This window comes from Falco cherrug, chromosome 5 (genome assembly GCF_023634085.1).
Source record: "Falco cherrug isolate bFalChe1 chromosome 5, bFalChe1.pri, whole genome shotgun sequence".
Classification (NCBI taxonomy): Eukaryota; Metazoa; Chordata; class Aves; order Falconiformes; family Falconidae; genus Falco; species Falco cherrug.
In genome coordinates, this window is record NC_073701.1 from 69,019,504 (window position 1) to 69,038,802 (window position 19,299).

General features: G+C 41.2%; 1 protein-coding gene across 7 annotated transcripts in view; it reads right to left on the minus strand.

Moving 5' to 3' along the window:
- Nucleotides 1-19,299, minus strand: part of BEND7 (BEN domain containing 7) — a 49,039-nt gene that overhangs the window by 27,702 nt on the left and 2,038 nt on the right. For 4 of the 7 annotated variants that reach the window (XR_001334719.3, XR_008732385.1, XM_014280033.2 and 1 more), the window contains exons 2-4: nucleotides 16,994-17,077; nucleotides 7,256-7,555; nucleotides 680-802 (exon numbers count right to left, since the gene is read on the minus strand). Coding sequence is in view for 2 of the 7 variants with exons in the window: in XM_014280033.2 (XP_014135508.1) it covers nucleotides 680-802; nucleotides 7,256-7,555; nucleotides 16,994-17,077 (507 nt within the window). In the remaining 5 variants the exon portion in view is untranslated. Of the gene's footprint in view, nucleotides 1-679; nucleotides 803-7,255; nucleotides 7,556-16,993; nucleotides 17,078-18,503; nucleotides 18,635-19,299 lie in introns of those variants that run through there. The other 3 variants (XR_008732386.1, XR_008732388.1, XR_008732387.1) reach the window with 3 other exon arrangements.

Genomic DNA, 19,299 nt, shown 5'->3' on the forward strand with positions numbered 1-19,299 from the left:
ATGAACAAATTATTGCTGGTTCAGTCAGCAGAAAGAACTGGTAAACCAGCCTGAAGGAGGGTGGAGGCCACAACATGCAGTGGCTAGCTCAGCTGAGCTTACTTCGGAGCTGTAACTTCAAAGATCTTTGAAAGAAGTGTTATTTAATAACTTTAGTGGCCTTCCAACTTGTTTTTTTTCACCCCCAAGATTAGTGAACTGGTAAGCAGGTAACAGCTTAAGTAGCATTTTGCACCCCTGAAGGAATACACTGCAAAAACAAACAGGGGGTGGTTATGGCATGACCTGCCTACTCAGCTCCCATTACTAGAGTATCTAATCACATCAGATTTATTTATTTATTTATTTCAGTTTAGCCTCAGACAGTTCCTACAAGGTAACATCCCATGTTACATGTAAGGACCTGAGAAGTAAAAACAACATTTCCAAGAAGCCTGTGAACATTTGCCTTTCAATGATCTGTCAAGAAAGCATGAAAAAGTCCAGGTTTTCCTGAGTCTCTACATAGATTTCTGTCTTTCTAGACCATTCCACTTAACAATGTCACAGAACCATGGAGCAGTTTGAGTTGGAAGGGACCTCCCAAGATCATCTAGTCCAACCCCACTGGAATAAGCAGGGCCATCTTCAACTCCATGCTTGTCATGGATATGCACATATGGAACTGTGGTCATTGTACCTGCTTGAACCTGCATCAATTTTCGCATGGTCTTGAGCTCTTGAAGAATAGCCTGTAGGGTTGACTGGCAATTACATGTACAGCAGTTTGGTCCAATCGATGAATTCACCATTGGGATTTCTCCTGAGAGAGGAATGAAACAGGGGAGAGACGATGTAACCCACAAAAAACAACTCAAACAATTACCAGCAGGCATCTGAAACTATTATCAATATACCAGATCATGAAATAAGATCCAAAGCAAGAAAACAAATAATTTTCAACATGATCTCTTTTAAGAGGAAGAGGCCGCTAGTTTTTATCCAATTACTAGTATGTGCAATTGTATACGGCAGGGGATGCAACGTTACATGGGCTGGAGAAGACAGCTCAGAGCATGAATACAATGCACTCCTCACAGCAGGGCTTTCTATTGTCAGGCTAGTTCATCTTGAATAACAATAGCACCAAACCTCATTATAAACATGCTCACTTTATCACGCACACAAAAAAAAGCCCATCTCCCGGTACAGTCTTACAAAGAATGAAGACAGTCTGTGTAGTAAAGGTTTATACTGTACATTAAATGAGGGCCTAAGAATTTTTAAACTGCTTGAATGTTACATGTGATTCTTCACCATGTGAAGAATTGAGAATGAAAATAAAATACCTTATTTGGAAAATAAATAAATAAATAATTAAAAAACCCCAGGATGGACAAGAACCACCAGCAAGGAAAGCTTGCAAATCTGCTCTTCTGTTCGCTAGGGTGAGACTGTTTTCTATGGCATGTTTTCCAGGACTGTGACCTACAAGATGGGCTTTCCATAGTTTCCCTTGGAAAATTAATATAGGAGTTCAACAGATTCTTCTTTTCTAGCAATTCTTACCAGTGTTTAACTGAATTTACATACTTCTAGTTCTAGCCCTTAGCAGTGCTTTTATTACTGCCTTGTTTTCCCAAAGTTTTGCACCACAGGTCCTTAATTAGGACACTCTGTAACAGCTGAGAGATTTCAAGCTTTAGCTGAATAGTTGTATCCTGCACGTTTTTAGAATAGCTGTATACCTAGCTTTAACGCTACAAATAAAAAATTCAAAATTCAACCAAACACCTATCAGTATCTGCTTGAAACTGAGGCCAGATGGGATCACCCCCCTGCCTTTATTTCAAAATGTGCTTACATTCATTTAAATTGATGGCTATTTTACTGCTCAAAGCATGCAAGAGGAGAGATGATCATTTTATGAAGATAGATAAAAACGGATCTAACAAAAATCATCTTGCTTGGTGACACGTGGTGGACTTCAGAGCGTGTATTTCCCTTTTTCTTCCATAGCCTGACACTTATCAGGTGCCCTTTAATCATTACCTAGCTAAAGTGAACGTAAGCAACTCATTTAATCTTCCCTCATAAATCCTCCCATTTTTCATTATTACTTTAGCTTTTCTCTGAAGCCAAACCAGTTTATTAATACCGTTTTAGGTTTGGTTTGTGTTCTTTCATCAGAGCTCCCTGATGTCAAACCTGCACAGATCCCTTGACTTCAATCCTCATTTGAAATGGCTGAAAATCTGCCCACTGCTCAATTGCTCCCACCTCTTCCCAGTTCTTCCAGTGTGTCCCTCCATCCTCAGCTCTCCCTTGCCAGGCACCTGTTCTCTACCTTCTTCCATTCAGTCCTTCAGCTCTGAAGCAACATCTATCAGGCTTAAGCAAACTGGTGGTCATTCTCCCAAAAGTGAGATACTTGTGAAGCTAAACTGATGCATCACTTAAAGATTGGTCACATCTTCCAGGTGTCTCTCTCCTTCTTTCCTCAGATATTTAGATGGTCCACACTATTGCAATTACAAATTTTGTTTTTTTAAAACATCATCCATGGATAAACCTGTTGATACTACATTAAGCTAAATGGAGTAGTTTAAGAATCTCTTCAAATCTAGCAAATGCAAATGCAATAGTTCCACCAGCTTCTTTTCTCCAAGGTTTCAGCTGTAAAAACAACTTCTAAAGAGCAAAGTGTTACCTGGAAAACAGGCTAAGTCTCAAATTAAAACAAAGAGGTTACTGACTCAGTAGGACAGGACTGCCTAGTTTGATCTCACCCTTCCTTTGTACACTGCCTATTCACTGAAAGCTCCTTGGGGCATGGATGGGATTTTATCTTTTCAATGGTCCATAAAAGCTCTCCAATGTTCAGCCCATTGTTACAGGTACAGAGAGAAAACAAAATAATATTTTTTTTCGGTTTGCAGCAGGTTACTCAGAATCCCTCACCTTGGCTCCACCAACACCCTTTACCTATCTGTTAAAGGTAGACTTTTAAGTAGAGCAGTTTCAAGACTAGTTATAATTTAATCGCATCAGTGTAACTTTGTACCTTTCAGTAAGACAAGCAGATACCCCAGAAATGGGGTCCCAGGAAATTAGGAGAGTTTTATTAACAGAAGACAAATACATATTAACAACATCCTTCCTCTAGCGCTTTCTCAATTGTTTTAGACTAATAAAGCTCCTTGGGATAAAGCCTATCCTCTCTCTTAATCAGAATCCAACATTTTAGTGGGCTTCTAGAAACAGTATCTGAAAGACTACAGTGGGAGGCAGGGCTGGTGGCTTTTGTTTCTTTCTTAACAAAGACTCTACATGGTGGTGAATTGCACGTGAAAACTTAGACAAATTATATCAGTAAATACCTGTACATCTTTCCTGTTGTAATATAACATGTTCGTAACAAAAGCACGCAGGCATGCAGGCTCCTGATGGAAAACCAAAGGGTCTGTTTTCCCATTGAGGCATGGGGGATTTACATTATAATCCCCATTAGCACTGATAGAAATTACCCATGTAAATCTACCATAGGTACTGGAAATGGGAAAAGAGACCACCCATATTTCAAATCAAAGCAGGGTTCTACTGACTTCATACATATTCATGAGGATTTTTTATTTTCTTTCTATCCTCCCTCCTCTGATCAGTTACTGTGTTGTAAGAAACATCTTGTAGAGTGTTCTCAGTCATTGTTCCAAGTACTATCTTTATCATTTTTAGAGGACAAAAGCAACCCTTTTCAACTTGTTATAAATCAATTTTTAATTTTAAAAGGAGAACAGACTTCTTATTTTTATGAAGGAGTCTTTAAAGAGCCATCTCCCTCTCTTTTGGAAGCTAGCCAGCAGGCAAATTTGATACCAGCTTGCATGACTGAGAGAAGGAGATGACACAAATACATTAGTTGCTTCCCCTGTGTGAGCAGCAAGTAGCCCAAGACACTGGTTCTTGCAGCTGGCTCTGCTGAGAGCGAATTCACCTGGTGTAACATTGCTACCACAAGTTTGTATTCGAAAAGCATGCAAGCGTAATCCATTGAAAATGATCTTGACATAACCAAAAAGCAATTCAGCTGCTGCATCGCTGCTGGATTTGCTACAGAACACAAGAAACAAACCTAAAAACTTTTAGATGGACTCTATGAGTTTGTTGGCCCTAACAGGGCAGACATGCTACTCACTGTTTGTAGCCCCAAGAGGCTCCCACTAAACACAGTGGGTCACACGTCTACCCAACATCCTGACTTGTGGAACTGCCACCTTAAATCTGGTTTGGAAAAAATCCCTTTGCTTTGCAAGCATGCTTCTACTCTTCCCCTGTTGCAGCAATGCCTATACTCTCCACATTCGTCCTTTTCTCTCTTTGTCTATTTTTGCCAGTACCTTTTTCACAACTGCTTTCTACACCAGCACCTATTAAACATCCATTCCAGCCTCTCCTTGAACCACATTTGCCTTGTGAGTAGATAACTATACTATTAGATGGATGTAGCATGCCTATTACATTCAAATTTGAGTAATTCAGAGACTCTTCAACATGTATCTTGGCTCCCTCTATACACAATGGACAGAAACAGTTTCTGGACTCAGACTGCCTGCTTAGATGCCTGGACATCTCCCCAGTGATGACCTAGGCCTGACAGCCCCAGGTAATAAGCTTACCTCCTATCTGAACAGTTTTGCTCTGATGAGTTTAAGCACAGAATCACAGACTGGTCGGGGCTGGAAGGGGCCTCTGGAGACCATCTAGTCCAACCCTGGCTAACGCAGATTCTCCCAGAGCAGGCTGCACAGTCACATCCAGGTGGGTTTGAATATCTCCAGGGAAGGAGACCCCACAGCCTCTCTGGGCAGCCTGTCCCAGTGCTCTGCCAACCTCAAGGTAAAGAAGTTCTTCCTCATATTCAGATGGACCTTCCTGTGTTGCAGTTTGTGCCCGTTGCCCCTTGTCCTGTCACTGGGCACCACTGAAAAGAGCCCGGCCCCCTCTCGGCGTTCGCCCTTAAGGTATTTGCATGCACTGATCAGGTCCCCTCCCAGCCTTCTCTTCCCCAGGCTGAACAGCCCCAGCTCTCTCAGCCTGTCCTCACCAGGGAGATGCTCCAGCCCCATCATCATCTTCACAGCCCTCCACTGGACCCTGGTAAGTACACCATGGTAAGTACTAAGGAGTACTATCTCCCTTGAGGCATTGTTCAGTATTTCTACACTCAAGCTTTTAAGGACTTTGTCCATCCTCTGAACAACATCTAAATACTCAGTTAGATGTTCAGGCTCCCAGTGCAAGACTTGGGGAGGAATCAGGCATGTTACAATGGCCGCCCAGAAGAGCTGCTTCTTCCACCCGGAGAAGTTTCAGAGCTTGCTCACAGCCCAGAAATACATGGAAAGTTTCCTCCCCTAGAGACCAGGCTTGTGAACCAAAGCAGCAGAACTGTCTGGCAGGATTGCAACACCCCACGGGAGGCAGCCACCTTGAACCAAAGAGCTACGCAGACCATCTTTTCAAAGGTGGCCAGCGGAGAGTGCCCACACCCAGCTTTATGTAATAACCAACAAGATTGCATTCCTCTCTGTAACAGAACAGCTGCAGAGGGAGGGGAGGAAGGTGCCTCCCGGTACACGTCCCCAGGAGCTGGGAGCCTGGGCATTCCTCTTGTCCAGCCCGGGAGGTCACTCAACCCAACCCTTCTACTGTCTCACAGATCATTCTAACCTATAAGAGATTACAAATCAGCTAAACCCTTCCTCCTCCTAGGAAAGATTAAAAGCACTGACATTTTCTTGCATATGGGGCCAAATCCTGTCAACATGTTTTAGCTCACATGCTGAATCAGGCCCCTGCAGGGATAGAGGTGCTGCTCCACCTACTTTCTGGATCGGGGAAGCGGGCACCTAATCTGTGCAGGCTTGGGCACTTCTGTGCACGTAGAGAACTGTCCCAGCTGGCGCCCAGCGACTCTCAGGGCAAAGAGGTAGACATCTGATGAGTTTCAGGTCCTTCCACATTTAGGACGTTGTTATGGTGGAATTTTGAGAGCAAAGTTTTAGACAAGGATGCTAAATCCCATCAAGTGTTTTCCCCTCTCCCCTGGGTCTGCACCTTTCAAAACCACAGAATTATTTCCTTTTTTTTGGTAATTAAAAAATAAATAAAACTAGCATGACTTACTGCAACACCTTTCTCCAAGTCAGTCAGTACCTCTGTGTAAATCATTGCCTCCACAGAGAAACAGTCAATCTGGGGAAACCTAAGGCTGCAGGTTTTTTAGTGCAGTGACAATACTTCCTAAAGGACAGTACTGAGAATAGTATCAGTATTTTTCTTTTTAACTGTTAAAAGCAATGAGAACTTGTATGCCTTTAGAGAAGGATACACAGCAGATACTCCTACTGGGAGCTATGAATACCTTCAGAATCAACTGGAAATTGATAATGTTTTCAGATGCAGCCTCACAATTTTTTATTTTCCTGAATTTAGAACTGAGGTACCCCTTTAAAATGCACCCCACCACCACCCACACCCCCAGCTAAATTTGGTGCTGAGTATCAGGAGAAAAACTTCCTGAATTGAATTTAGATCATTAAAGAAGACCTTCAGGAATCTGGTAGTTATCCATTCTCTGGGACTTAAAATAACAACAGAAACGTATTTTAAGAGCACACTGCCATCTACTTCTGGGCAGAATTCTCTGCCAGTACAAGATGGACCGTGGTCTAGTACATGCTGTTCATAGGTAGACACCATCATCACTTTCTCCAATGGTCCCATCGGAATAAAGCCTAAGGCTGTGATAGGATTTTGTACCTGAAGTTCAGCGGTCAGTTATAAGGCTGATGCCATCCCCTTATGGAAGTCAGTAGAATCCTGCTCTGCAAGTGGTGGCACAACAGTGCTACATTACTCATTGCAAAGAGGAGTGGTAGAGGTTGACATTTAATTAGCTATGAATTTAATAACAATGGCAAAAGCTGTTTTAATAAGTACTGTACAGAAATTAAGCCTGTAACAGCACTGAGTAATTCTGCCCTATCACCAGGAATCCATTTTAAAAGCTAAGACAGATGGTAGCAGAATGCACTGTGCCCACTTTCACACCTTTTCAAAGTGATAACTGTGCTCATTTTGTAGACTCTGAACTATAACTGCTTTCAGTGCAGCGGTACAATATATCATCACAACAAAGGCAGAAATTTAGTACAGTACAAGGAGAGGAAAAGAAAAAAAAAGTATTATTCTCAGTATCTAATGCAGATCATACCATTGGACGCCACGGTTCGTGTTTGATTTTGGAACGTTTTGGATCGAGTTCCGTATTGCCCTGAAAAATGGCTAGCTTGGGGTGGTAATTCATTCCATGCACTGCTCTGTGAAGGATGAAGGCTCGCCTGGGACTCTGCAGGGGGATTCAGGCGCTGGGCCCAGGCTAAGTCTAAATCTTGGGGCTCCTCCTTCAGTTTTTCTCCTTCTTTGCCAACTCGTTGATAGATTCTTCCAGTGCTGTCATTCAGGAATCTTCTCATCCCTGTAATTTGTTTTTTAATTTCCCGGCTTTCATCTCCTAATGAAAACAGAGCCACAGTTATCACTATAAATTAGCAAAAATGGTAATGGGTAGAGATTAGTGATTTTAGATGCCAGTAAGAGTTAGAGTACAAAAATAAATAAATAAAGACGAGAACGAAAAAGAGATAGTTGAGGGGTCATTGGTACGTAACAGGCTATGCTTTAACGCAGCGATGGTTGACATCTCTCATGGTTGAAAGACCTGCTGAACTTGGCTTTCTTGATGCTATTTCTAAAGCTTTGATGAGTTAAGATATTTCTCCAGAAGCAAATAATATTAGCTAAAGCAGTTTCAAATAAACTAAAAGACTGATCCTATTCAGGCGTTGACATCAGTGGATATTTTCCCCAAGTAAAGCCTAAAGGATCAGATCCTTTGTATGTCAGTTTGCTATATGCTGAAGGACAGATCCTAGAAAGAATAAATAAATCACAAAAAGCACCACACCACACATACACAGAGCAACACTACATCTATTGATTTTAATGAACAGGATCAGTTCCTTAGTCCACAGAATTTTACTTTATTCCTGTATAATACAGTAATATTAAAAGCAGCTAATACGTGCATAACCGTGTATAGACTAACTGCTGGATGTGTTAAAAATGCAGATTACGAAAACAAAATGAAAATATACACAAGAAAAATGTGACTGTTCCAAATAAATTCAAGGCATTTAAATAATAACAATTACATACTTTAATACTCCTGGCACCATTTAAGTATTAATTTTACGTACGAAACTGCTGATTGCACAATGAATATATGCGTCTTGGGCAGATAGTAGGTATTTTGCTCGTTAAAGCATACATTACATTTCACTAGTAATAAGGAGTGTTCATAGTCACTTCTGAAATAAGAAGATTCTGTATTTTTACTGGTAATAGAAAAATCAAACATCCTAAGCAAATGAAGTAACGAAGATCAAGAAATTGATGAATCAACCTTCCTTTATAGTATACTTAATACAGTAATACTTGGTATCCTTTACCCTATTTACATTTGCATTTTCCAAAAGAAAGCTATCTTTGGCAAAGCAACAGTGCAAAGGAAACTTCAGAATAAAAAAAAAAAACCCAGCCCTCCAAAAATCAGCATGCAATGTGCATCATCTCTGGTTCAACAAGATATTGGAAAGTGTGCTAATGCCAGGCATGTGAATCACTATCAACTCAGCACAACCACTCAGTTGCCTAAACTTAGGTGCACGCTTAGGTAGCGGGCTAAACCAGAGAGCTAAAAGAGCAACAACCCCCTCCCTGGCACGGGCCAAGCTCAGCGTGGCTGGGACAGGCTCCAAGCCCGGTGCACCCAGGGCCATGCAGTACCCAGAAGAGGGAGTTTTTGCTCCGGGAGGTGAACAAGCAGAAGGGGAGATGAGCTGCACAATCCGCTCCAGCCTCTGCTGAATCAGAGCATCTCCCGCTTGACCTGGCACACCGGTGCCCTGGGCCAGCACCAGCTGGCTCCAGCCCCCCCAGCCCAGTGAGGAGGATGGGCCGTTTGCAAGAAAGCTTTTAGTCCAAACTTAGAAATATATCCGTCAACCCTGTACAGTAATACTCCAGCACTGATTCCACCCCAGCTACAGCGTCGAGAAAAACCTTTTGCAAGGAAGTTCTGCATTGCATTTATTTTGTTAGTTTGCCTGTGGATTTATATGCACGGGTGTGATTTAATTAACAAATTGCAGCACTGATTCCTTTAAAATGACACTTTTGGGCCCCAACCCAACCAGAGGCTCACTCTTTGTAATTCCCAACCTCAAGAAGCTGCAGAGTACCACCAGACTCCAACTACCATGATACTCAGACCTGTACTCGGAAGACCGCCTCCCTCCTGCACGTGGCTCTACCTGCCCATACCCAGGCTCCAAATGCTCCCACCACACCGCAGCATGAAGCAACCCCTTACTGTCAGCTCTCAGAGTTCAAAGTTGGCAGTTTGGATTTGTATTTGGCAGCAAAATGTTTCCGAACATCAGAAAAGCTTCCCGCTCACCTCCCCCTGGCGGGTGTAGTGGCTGCATGCTACGCGGCTGGTCGGGTGACGTGTTGTTGGACAGATTAAATTTCCCTTACCCAATTACATAAAGTATTAATGTTAATTGAGCTTATTCAGCCTTGATTCTGGTCCCTTATTAGTTCATACAGAAGTCCTCCTAAGCAGTGACATGAGCATACTTACCTCCAAATAGAGGTATTTCTGTTTATGCTTTATGTTTTTATGTTACAACAAACTCTGAACTTGCATCCCATGTAAGCATGTCTGTGTTTAGGTAGCTCCCTGCTTAAAACAGGGAGATTCACCCTTTATGAACTTGTTTGTTGGCTGGGGTTTGTTTTTTTTTTGGGGGGGGGATTCTTCTATTCAGATTTTGTTGTTGTTTTTTGGTGGGGTTTTTTGGTTGGTTGGTTGGGTTTTTAGTTTTTTTTGGTTCGTTTATTTAAGTGTATCTTCTGTTTTGTAAGGAAGGCCATTAAAAACATACAGGCTATAAGCTTGACTTAAGTCTTCAGTGCAAGTTTACATCGCCCCTCTCCCAGTTATGACGTTTTACAGCTTTTAATTTGCAACTGGCTGAGCTAGGGACAGCAGCACCCTTCCCGACAGGAGTGGAGAGTAGCTGATACTACACCATCTGAATCTGCAGGCAGGCACAAGACCAGTAACAGATTTAACTTCTTGCTCCCTGGTTATCTCATTTGTCTATTAGCTCTAGAGCCCAATGATAGCATTTTGTTATCAGCTATTCCACTGATGATTTCCACAGATGATAACCATGTAATTTAAAAATGAAGAGAGAAGACAAAAAAAAAAAAAAAAAAAAAGGAAGCTGGGGCACAGAGAAAACCAAACAGCTTAAACTACTATGTCCTTTGGAAAAGACAGACTCCCTTTTTAAAAATGCCAAATGGGATAATCAAGCACTGGGAAAAAAACCCAGTTTATTACATAAAAATCTGCATTACCTATCTGTGAAAAGCCCCCTGAGACAGATGCTGAGGCCTGAGAGGAGCAGTGCATGTTTCAGCCTCTCCTTGCACACATAGCTGGGGTCCTCACTACCCCCGAGGAGATGAGGATGCCTCTGAAGGGCAGGCTATAGGATTTGCCATTTGGATTGCCCATGTAATCCCTTTGGTTTTACCTGAAACCATGGAAGTTACTTGCAAAACACTAAAATACTTACAAAATATTACTCAAAATAGATAAGCACAGCAAATTACAGATCTATTTAGGAACTTCTATGTAAAGATTATAATAGTCATAACAAAAACACATTAATAATTTTTAAAAATAGTTGTTTTTAAGATGGTCCTTTATATACAACCTATTTTTCCACATGGCCTGACTGCAATCTTGTAAAATAACAACAAAAAAGCAAAACAAAGCCCTTTCATAAATACTACATTAAATAGTCGTAGGGAATAATCACCCCAAAATTCACTTCAATCTCTTTCCTTACTGAAAGTGTGCACAGCATAAAAACTGCCTGCTTTGAAAGCTGTAAAAATGTTAAAAAATTAAACACACAAATGTAAACCAGAACTGTCTAGGATGAAGTAGCATCCACATGCTAAGCGTGCACCTGTCTGAAGCAACAGACTTGTAAACAACTCCAGTTAACAAAATATTATTGGTAGTCCATTAATTCCGTTCTTTGCCCCTAGATGCCTGACCATCTTTTCACTATTATGTTTATTAAACTTAATATAAATATACCACACTGCCCACAAATAACTTACTATACTTTTCCCAAGTAATTTGTCAAATATTATCACACCGCTACAAAGAATTATAACATGATATGCAACCACACTCATATGTTAAAATATTAATTTTATTCCAGTATTAGAGAAGTGGTGACCATATCTGTAATTAATGTATTTGTTTTAAAGTGTATAAATAAGTGAACAGAGTTAAGGTTGGACAACTGTCTGTATTTCTTCCCTTGACTTATATAAACAATGAACCATAATGTTCTTTCAGCCCAATGTTTTGCAACTAATTTATTCATTTTTAACATTTATATTTCCCATATGTTTTGGGAAATACTCATGAGTAATTGACTTTTTTAATACAGTTTGATTTTCTATGAATTAGTGTCTAATTTATTTTTTGTGTTGTGTTCACGCAAATGAAACTCGTATGGAAACTTTTCCCTTCTTGCCTATACAAACAAGGCTTTTTTCCTGCATCAGGCTGTGTACTCAAGGTACTTCATATGTCAGAGATTTCCACCTTTGTGTCAAACTAGGCTGAAATTGGTGCATGAGTACAGGAGCTTTCAGGAGGGTAGGAAGAGCAGTGCCAAACAGCTAGACAAGCACATGTGAGCTGACATCAGCCTGGTATGTAAGGGAAGGAGGCTTCAGAGGTGAGGAAAAGTAGAAGTCAATGTGTATGGCTTGAATGCTCAAAGAAAAATAATATATAATTGCAATGGGTTATATAACCAAATGTACTGAACACCAGTTTACTAGATGCCACTTGAATGCTGCCCTTCCTGGAAGAGGGCCAGCAAAACTCGGCTGCTGTGTTTGAAGTTTTTTTTTTAAGGGTTAATTCAGAGCAGCTCAAGGAACTGGGAGGCACATGCATGCAGGGCACATGCCTTCACTGCACAGCCAGGCTGAACTCACCAGCCTGGTGAGTTTTCAAAAAACACCTTTTTGAATGTTACATCATATTCAAGCATTTCCTTCAAAGACAGTTATCCTAGAAGGGAGCTATGCATCCCTCCTCAGCAAAAATTACATGCCACCAAACTGTAACTTTCAAAACTGAAAGTATTTTTGCCACTGTCACCTTGCACTACAAGTGGTCGTGAAAGAGAAGACTGTGAAGGTCAGCATGAGGAAAATAGAGGAGCCATGTGCATGATTCCTTACCAGATCAAAGTTTTCCCAAATCACGTGGAAACTTGTTGTGTTTGCCCTGTGTATAATCTGAATTGGGCATCACGTAGCTAAATCAAGGCAGCAAGCCCGCATTTCTCAAACAAGCGATGCCCAGCCTTTGCTAGCATATAAGAACCTACATTGAACAAGTAACACAGGCAACAACACGCTTTGCAAATTAAAAACCTAGACCCCAAGTCAGCAGGGAGAGCAGCTGTCATGAACAATGTCAGAGCATCACACAAGCAACATGAGTTATGAGCTGGGGACTTTAACTACCCTAAGCTAACATAGGGACATTTAAGCTGTCTTAAGTGAAGCATCTTTGCAGTACTCTAAAACACCTTTTAAGAGCACTTACGCATCTTCATGTCACCACACAAAGCACTAAGATTGTATTTGCAGGAAAACCAGATCACCCTCAAACCAGACCCCCTACTCCCAAACCAAGCATGGAAGTACATGGGTTGATCGACACCCCTGCCTATGACAAGACACAGAACAGTAATAAGCACCACAAACACTAACGTAAGTAAAGCAATTTGCAGAATCACAACAAGAATCAGACCTTGGGACCATTCAGGATCTGGGGGGATATTTCTCTGGAAGCTCGATCAGCTTAGGTGGCCTGGTCACCACCACCACAAAATAACTCTTTTGTAGAGTCTGGTGAAACAGTTTCAAGACACCCATCAGGAAGAGATACAGAAGCCCAAGTCACTCGCCTTCATGCCACACTGCAATAACTAAATCACTCAGGAAAGGTTAAGTCAGCAACTGTTCCATCAATGTATATATTAATGAGGTCATATAATTAAAAAAGTAATAACAGATATGCAACAACTTCCCCCAGTTATTGGAAAATCCCAGGTCAAGATCATGCTTCAGCCCCAAAAAGAAATGCTTTACAAAGTTAGATTGTTGCAGAAAACATAAACTTTTATGCAGTCTTAATTATAGAAGCTACTACTGCAACAATCAAGACTTGGGATATAATTCTACTAAAAAGTAACAAGTAACTTTACAGACTTATGTTAACTTTTTCTCTGTGAATAAATTGCAAAGGATATTATTTCTAGGACGGAATAAATTCTTGAAATTAGCGAGTAACTTATGCATCGCTCCCCTGCTCCACGAACACATTACTTATTTTTACCATGGCATAGCAAAGTTATTAATCTGCTGCCTTCCATTTCAACAATGCAAAATGCTGTAAAACGCACAGACACCTGCATTACAGTACATTTCAGTTCCACTTTATATCAGTCATAAACATCTCTGTTTTGGACATCTCTTCAAAACAAATGCTCCAAGCACACTGTGCGTAGCATTCGATTTTATGAAACTATAAAAGTTCTTCACTGTTAATTACACAGACAAATGTCTCATCACACATTTGATTACCAGGATAATATAATTAGTTTTCTACATTAACCTTTCAAACATAGAGCCTGAATTTCAAGTTGAAAGCATTGTAAAAACACTCAGTCTGGAGGTACATTATATTTCTGCTTTTTTGTGATGATAATAAAATATTAAGACTGAAAAAAACCAATGTGGTGTATGCAAAAGATATTCTTGTTTATAGACAGGCTAGGTTTAACCAACATCGTCCACAAGACATAGGTGTACAGCCTTCTCATGGGCTTGTATTTCTGAGTCTGGGGTAAGCAGCCCTGTGACTGAAGGTTTATGCTGATAATTGGCAAAAGTGGAAGACGGGTCTGTCTTAAATCTTGTCCATATCTGAGGTACAAGCACTCTACTCTGGGCTGCCTCCTCCTTTTCAGCTTGAGCAGTCTCTCCTGGTATCAGGTAACTAAGCCCTTCCCCTTCAAAACAAAAGAGAAGCCAGTTCTCATCTGCAAAATAAAGTAGGAAGATTCCTCTCCGCCCCCCAGTTTTGTAAAGGCTGTGTTTAGTATGTCCTTCATCTAGAAGAATGTGACTTCTTGTTTACCATCTCAGAACAAAGGATGGGAGGAGAGGACAAGCCACCACATCTCCCACTCCAGCACTGCATCACACCAGCAAACTTCCCAAGCTTATCAAGCTCCATTCCAAAAGCAGTTGGACTTTACACCATTACAACCATCAAAGCTCACGTCCAGTACAACATTCCTCTAATTGCGCTGAAGCTTCCTCCAATTTTCAGCCTACATTTAGACAAAGTCATATTTTTCCCATCTGGGCCAGTGCAAATAAGGCCATCTAGGTTCAACAGGTCTTTCCTGATGTTTGGTCCTTAATTTATTTGCATGTTAAACAAACTGGGTTCTTCCGATTTACTCATTTACCCTAGAAGCTCCCCTCTTCTTGACAGTGCATCTCTTCAATTTGACTTCCTCGTTCTGCACTGTGCAACCAGAACATATGCACATCCCATTCACAACAAAGCTTTGCTCATTTCGTTTATATACTGGCATTAACATTTCACCTTTTCTAAAGGCAATAGTTTAATGATGCACCTTAGCAGCTATTCACATCCTAAAGGCTGCATCACACTGAGGTTTCAACAGCTGACCCCATGGGTCAGTTGAATTGGAGAACAAACCTAAATTGGAGAATAAACTTAAGTCTAAACCAACAAGTTGGAGTGAACATCCTTCTTGGATGAATTCTGGCATAAAATCAAATGAAATGGCAATTATACGCTGAAACTCCTTCACAGTGGACAGGACTCTGAGCTGGGGAAAGTGTTGTGATCCCACCAGCCCTGAAGCACAATGGAATATTCCTCTATGCAATGTGATTATTTTTTTTTAAAAGGAAACCTGGAATGCCAAACACCACTCATCCCAGATCCCTGCCAAAAGATGGGAGCCCAGATTTCAAGTGCTTCCAGTTGAGTTCAGTCCCTGCTACTGCTTTCTCTACATTTCAGATCAGTGCCTTTGTCACTAGGAATCTGGATAAAAGCGGACACCAAAATAACCTACTGAAGATAAAGTGGAGAAGGTTATGTGAGCTCTGAGTAACTTACTGAATTGAACCCAAACCCCCAAAGAAAAAAAAAAAAAAAAAAAAAGTCATCCACACATCTTGCACAGTCATACGTCATTCAGCCTTGTCAAAACCAGCACTCCTTGAGGAGATCTGGAAGTTGGACAGTCAGCAAGGAAATGGCATCTTTTTCTTTTCATAGCAACTAAAGGTGGGCTCCCAGGACTGCAGCTCTATGCTTCAGTACCTGGTAAGGAACATCCTTGATAGGACTCACTCTCTAAATTCTGACCAGCTCTTGAAATAGGTGAACTCTAGGCACTTAAATGCCAGAGCACATTCAGTCACAATGAAAAGCTGGGCATACTCACGAAAAAAAAACCAACCCAAAACAAATCTGAAGACAACACAGCCAAACTGAAATCAAAATCAATTGGCCTGACTCATGGCAGAGACGTCAAAGTACAGACTTCCTGCTTAGAAGCATCCTGGCTAAAAGCAGCTAGATGCCTAACTCCTGCCAAAGCTTTATCATGATTTAGGGTTGGAAGAGAAAGCATTCTATGTAAACCTCTGGTGGAGCTCACTCCTTCAGGTTTATCAGACTTCACCACAAGTGCTTCCAGAACACGAAATCCAAACACAAAGCACCGCAGCCACCTTTAGTTCTCCCCAGAAATGGGTGCAGGGAAGAAATATTTGCTCAAAAGCCTAACAGCAAGAAGCTGAGAAGGGAACTGAATGCAGCTCTCACCCCTGTGTAAATATTCCAACCATCAAAAGATTCCACACCGCCCCAGACATTCTCCTGTTCCCTCTCATTTGCTGCTGACCTCTAGAAGAGGCTGTGGCACTACGAACTAAGGAAACAAAAGGCATTTTGCATGCAGGATGACTTCAGGTGCTGATTCACACACTCGGGACTGATGCTGAGCTGGGGAGTTACATGGGTCAAAAGGCACACAGACCAGAAAGCTAAAGTTCGCCGATAACCAGTCCTATCATGCTGTAGTATATATCATGCTGCAGACTCTATATTACTTCTGTTTTCTTTACACATTTTTAACTGTTGATTTAATTTAATTTTGCCATGGCAGGATTAGCAGGCAAGCTACAGAGGTGAAAGGACATTACATTAAGACAGCACATTAATCCTCTATCCCACCCAAGGCAGAAGCAAAACCAAACAAATAGCAGCTTCCTGGAAATTGAATTTCTGTTATCCAGATGTCAAAGATGTAATACCCCAATTACACAAACTATTGCCAGTGAAGCATGCCAGCGAATATGCAATGTAAATGGGGTGAGCACAGAGCTGCAAAACTGCAGAGTCAGCATCTGGCTCTCTGAGTGAGTGATAATTAGCACTGTGTGTAGACACTAATAAACATTTATGTCTGAAATTACAACTTTTAGCAGTGTTAATAAAGGATATATTGGCAATTCGTAGAATAAAAGGGTCTTGAAAAGAATGTCATATTAAACAATGGCAGGCGCTTCCTGTGCTTGCATAGAGGTTTTTTTCCTCCCTAATTGCAAATGGCCACGCTATGTTGCTCGGAAATTAATCAACACAAGCACATACCTAAAAAAACTGGTTGTGTTTCTTTGGTCTCCCCATTAACATCATTGCTGTAGTCAGAGATCTTATATATCTCATGATGGTAATCTGGAATGAAAAACGATAAAAAAAATTAGAACTCAAGTGATCTGGAAAAAATGAACACTGAACACATTGCTACAGTTTTACTACGTAATTTATCAATATATCTGCAGTTTATTTCATGTACATCAAATTAACCACAGAAAATGTGCTCTGTATCAGCACCTCCTAAAAAAACTTTGCTCACACTGGAGAGACTCAGCTCAAATATTTCACAGATTTTAGGGAATAGCTATGCCTGCCCTAAATTACTGTGTTCATTTTCACAGCAAATTATCCCACCAGATGCCAATTATCTGGCTTCTTGCTTTACAGATGGAAAGCAGATTTATAATGAAAAATTTACCTTCCCAGAGACCAAGGGAAACTTTCAAACTTCACCTCAATCAAGAAAATCAGCAACATGCACTAGGGCTGCACTGTTCAGCTATACAGATTCATGTTGGTGCCACTAGCCTCTGAATTCTGAAGAAAGGAGGATCAGGGACACCTTAGGATATTCACCTATAGAAACTAACGTCTCTGATGACCCTAAGAATAAGCATTAGTATCTGCTATTCAGAAATGTTACAGCATTAAAAAAAAAACCAAACCCACAAACCGAACCCAAACAACACAACAAATACAAGATTTACTGCTGAATTTCTATTTCAAATAACAATATTTTGCAGTGAAGGTCTCTACTGTAATCTCAGGCAGGTGTTCAGTAAAACCAGAGCTTTGTTTACATGTGTGTACAGAGGGAATAGTAAGTCCGAGAAAAAAACATGTCTAACGGCAGCTCTCCTGAATGCTATTTCTAACTCTACTACTGGCACACACTTTGTCCATCGGCAAATCGCTCAAGACTGAACAATATATTCAGTGTCTTGAAACAGCTGCCTTCCCATCTAACGCCTTTAACGCCCTCCTAGTTCCCAATGCTCTCAGCTACTCCATCCATAAACTGGTTATGTTTACCTGCCTCGCAAAAAGCAAGGTAGAGATTAAATCATGGAAGAGCACTTTGGGGGAATTCACTTAAAAGGCACAATGGAAACAGAGGGCAGCATAAGCAGCCCCTCCTCCCGCCAGCAGCACACCTGCACCTCTGACAAAACAGCTACAGGATTGGAAAGGTCTCCTGGAAGTGAAACTTTTTGTTATGTGCTGTTTATTTGTACAGTACGACTGTCTCGAGGGCACAAGAGGAGGAACAACCCAATAAGTAAACTAGAATCGAGCCTAAGGCAGCAACACAAAAGAAAGAGAAGGGCCCAGAAAGAAAATGAGGGGGAAAAGACACAACAGGGAGTTGGAGAGGTCAGCGACAAGGTGCCACACAAAGGGTTCCTCTGCCTACCGAGCATGCCCAGCGAGTGAAACGGGTAAAGGTGAAGTCTGAGATACAACATCCAGGAAGTAAAAGCTCCTTTCATAAGGCTAAACCTACGGGATTTATGCTGACTGCCTTCCATGGTCATCAGCTGTCCTGCTGAGGAGGGAGAGTGATGGAGTGGCTCGGTGGGCAGCTGGTGCCCAGCCAGCGTCAACCCACCACACTCTGCATTTTCATCCTCTCAAGGGCATTCAAGATCTGCTGGGAGTAAGTATACGTGTGAAGTAGGAATTAAATGACTTACAGACTCTTGGTCCTTAGATATATAGATTACACATGCCTTCTTCTCTAGCACTCCCCTCCATACATCCAGCTGGTCACAATATTCTTCTGCTCTACAGCTGCTGCCTTAAAGTCACCACATTTCACTCTGCATTTTAGTGAAGGAATGGATTTCCTCTCGATCTGGTCATGATTGATCATCTCGATAAGGTGCTCTGAAGGGGTTTTTTGGACAGATTAAGCACTGTATGGGTGCACATTGTTAACAGATGGTGCGTTACCAACGAATTGACACAGCATACCCTTTTCTCTTTGGTTTTCTTCCTCTGCCTCAGATGTCACAGTCCAGGCGCTGCAAAATCCGTATCAATTTCACAACAGTAAACACTAAACTGTGACATTACGGAATGACTCCTGCAAGAGGCAAAGGCCAATTACAAGAGACAACTATTTATACATAATTATCTTTCTAATCAAGTCTGATAGGAAAAAGAAAAAAAAAAGAAGGAGTATGCAAGTGCAGACTCACATGCAAAATGTGATTTTTATCTCCTCCATTCTCCAAAGTACAAAGACAGAATTTTCTCTCTAGGATGTGATTTTAGTGTAGCTTTCTGTTTGACTTTTA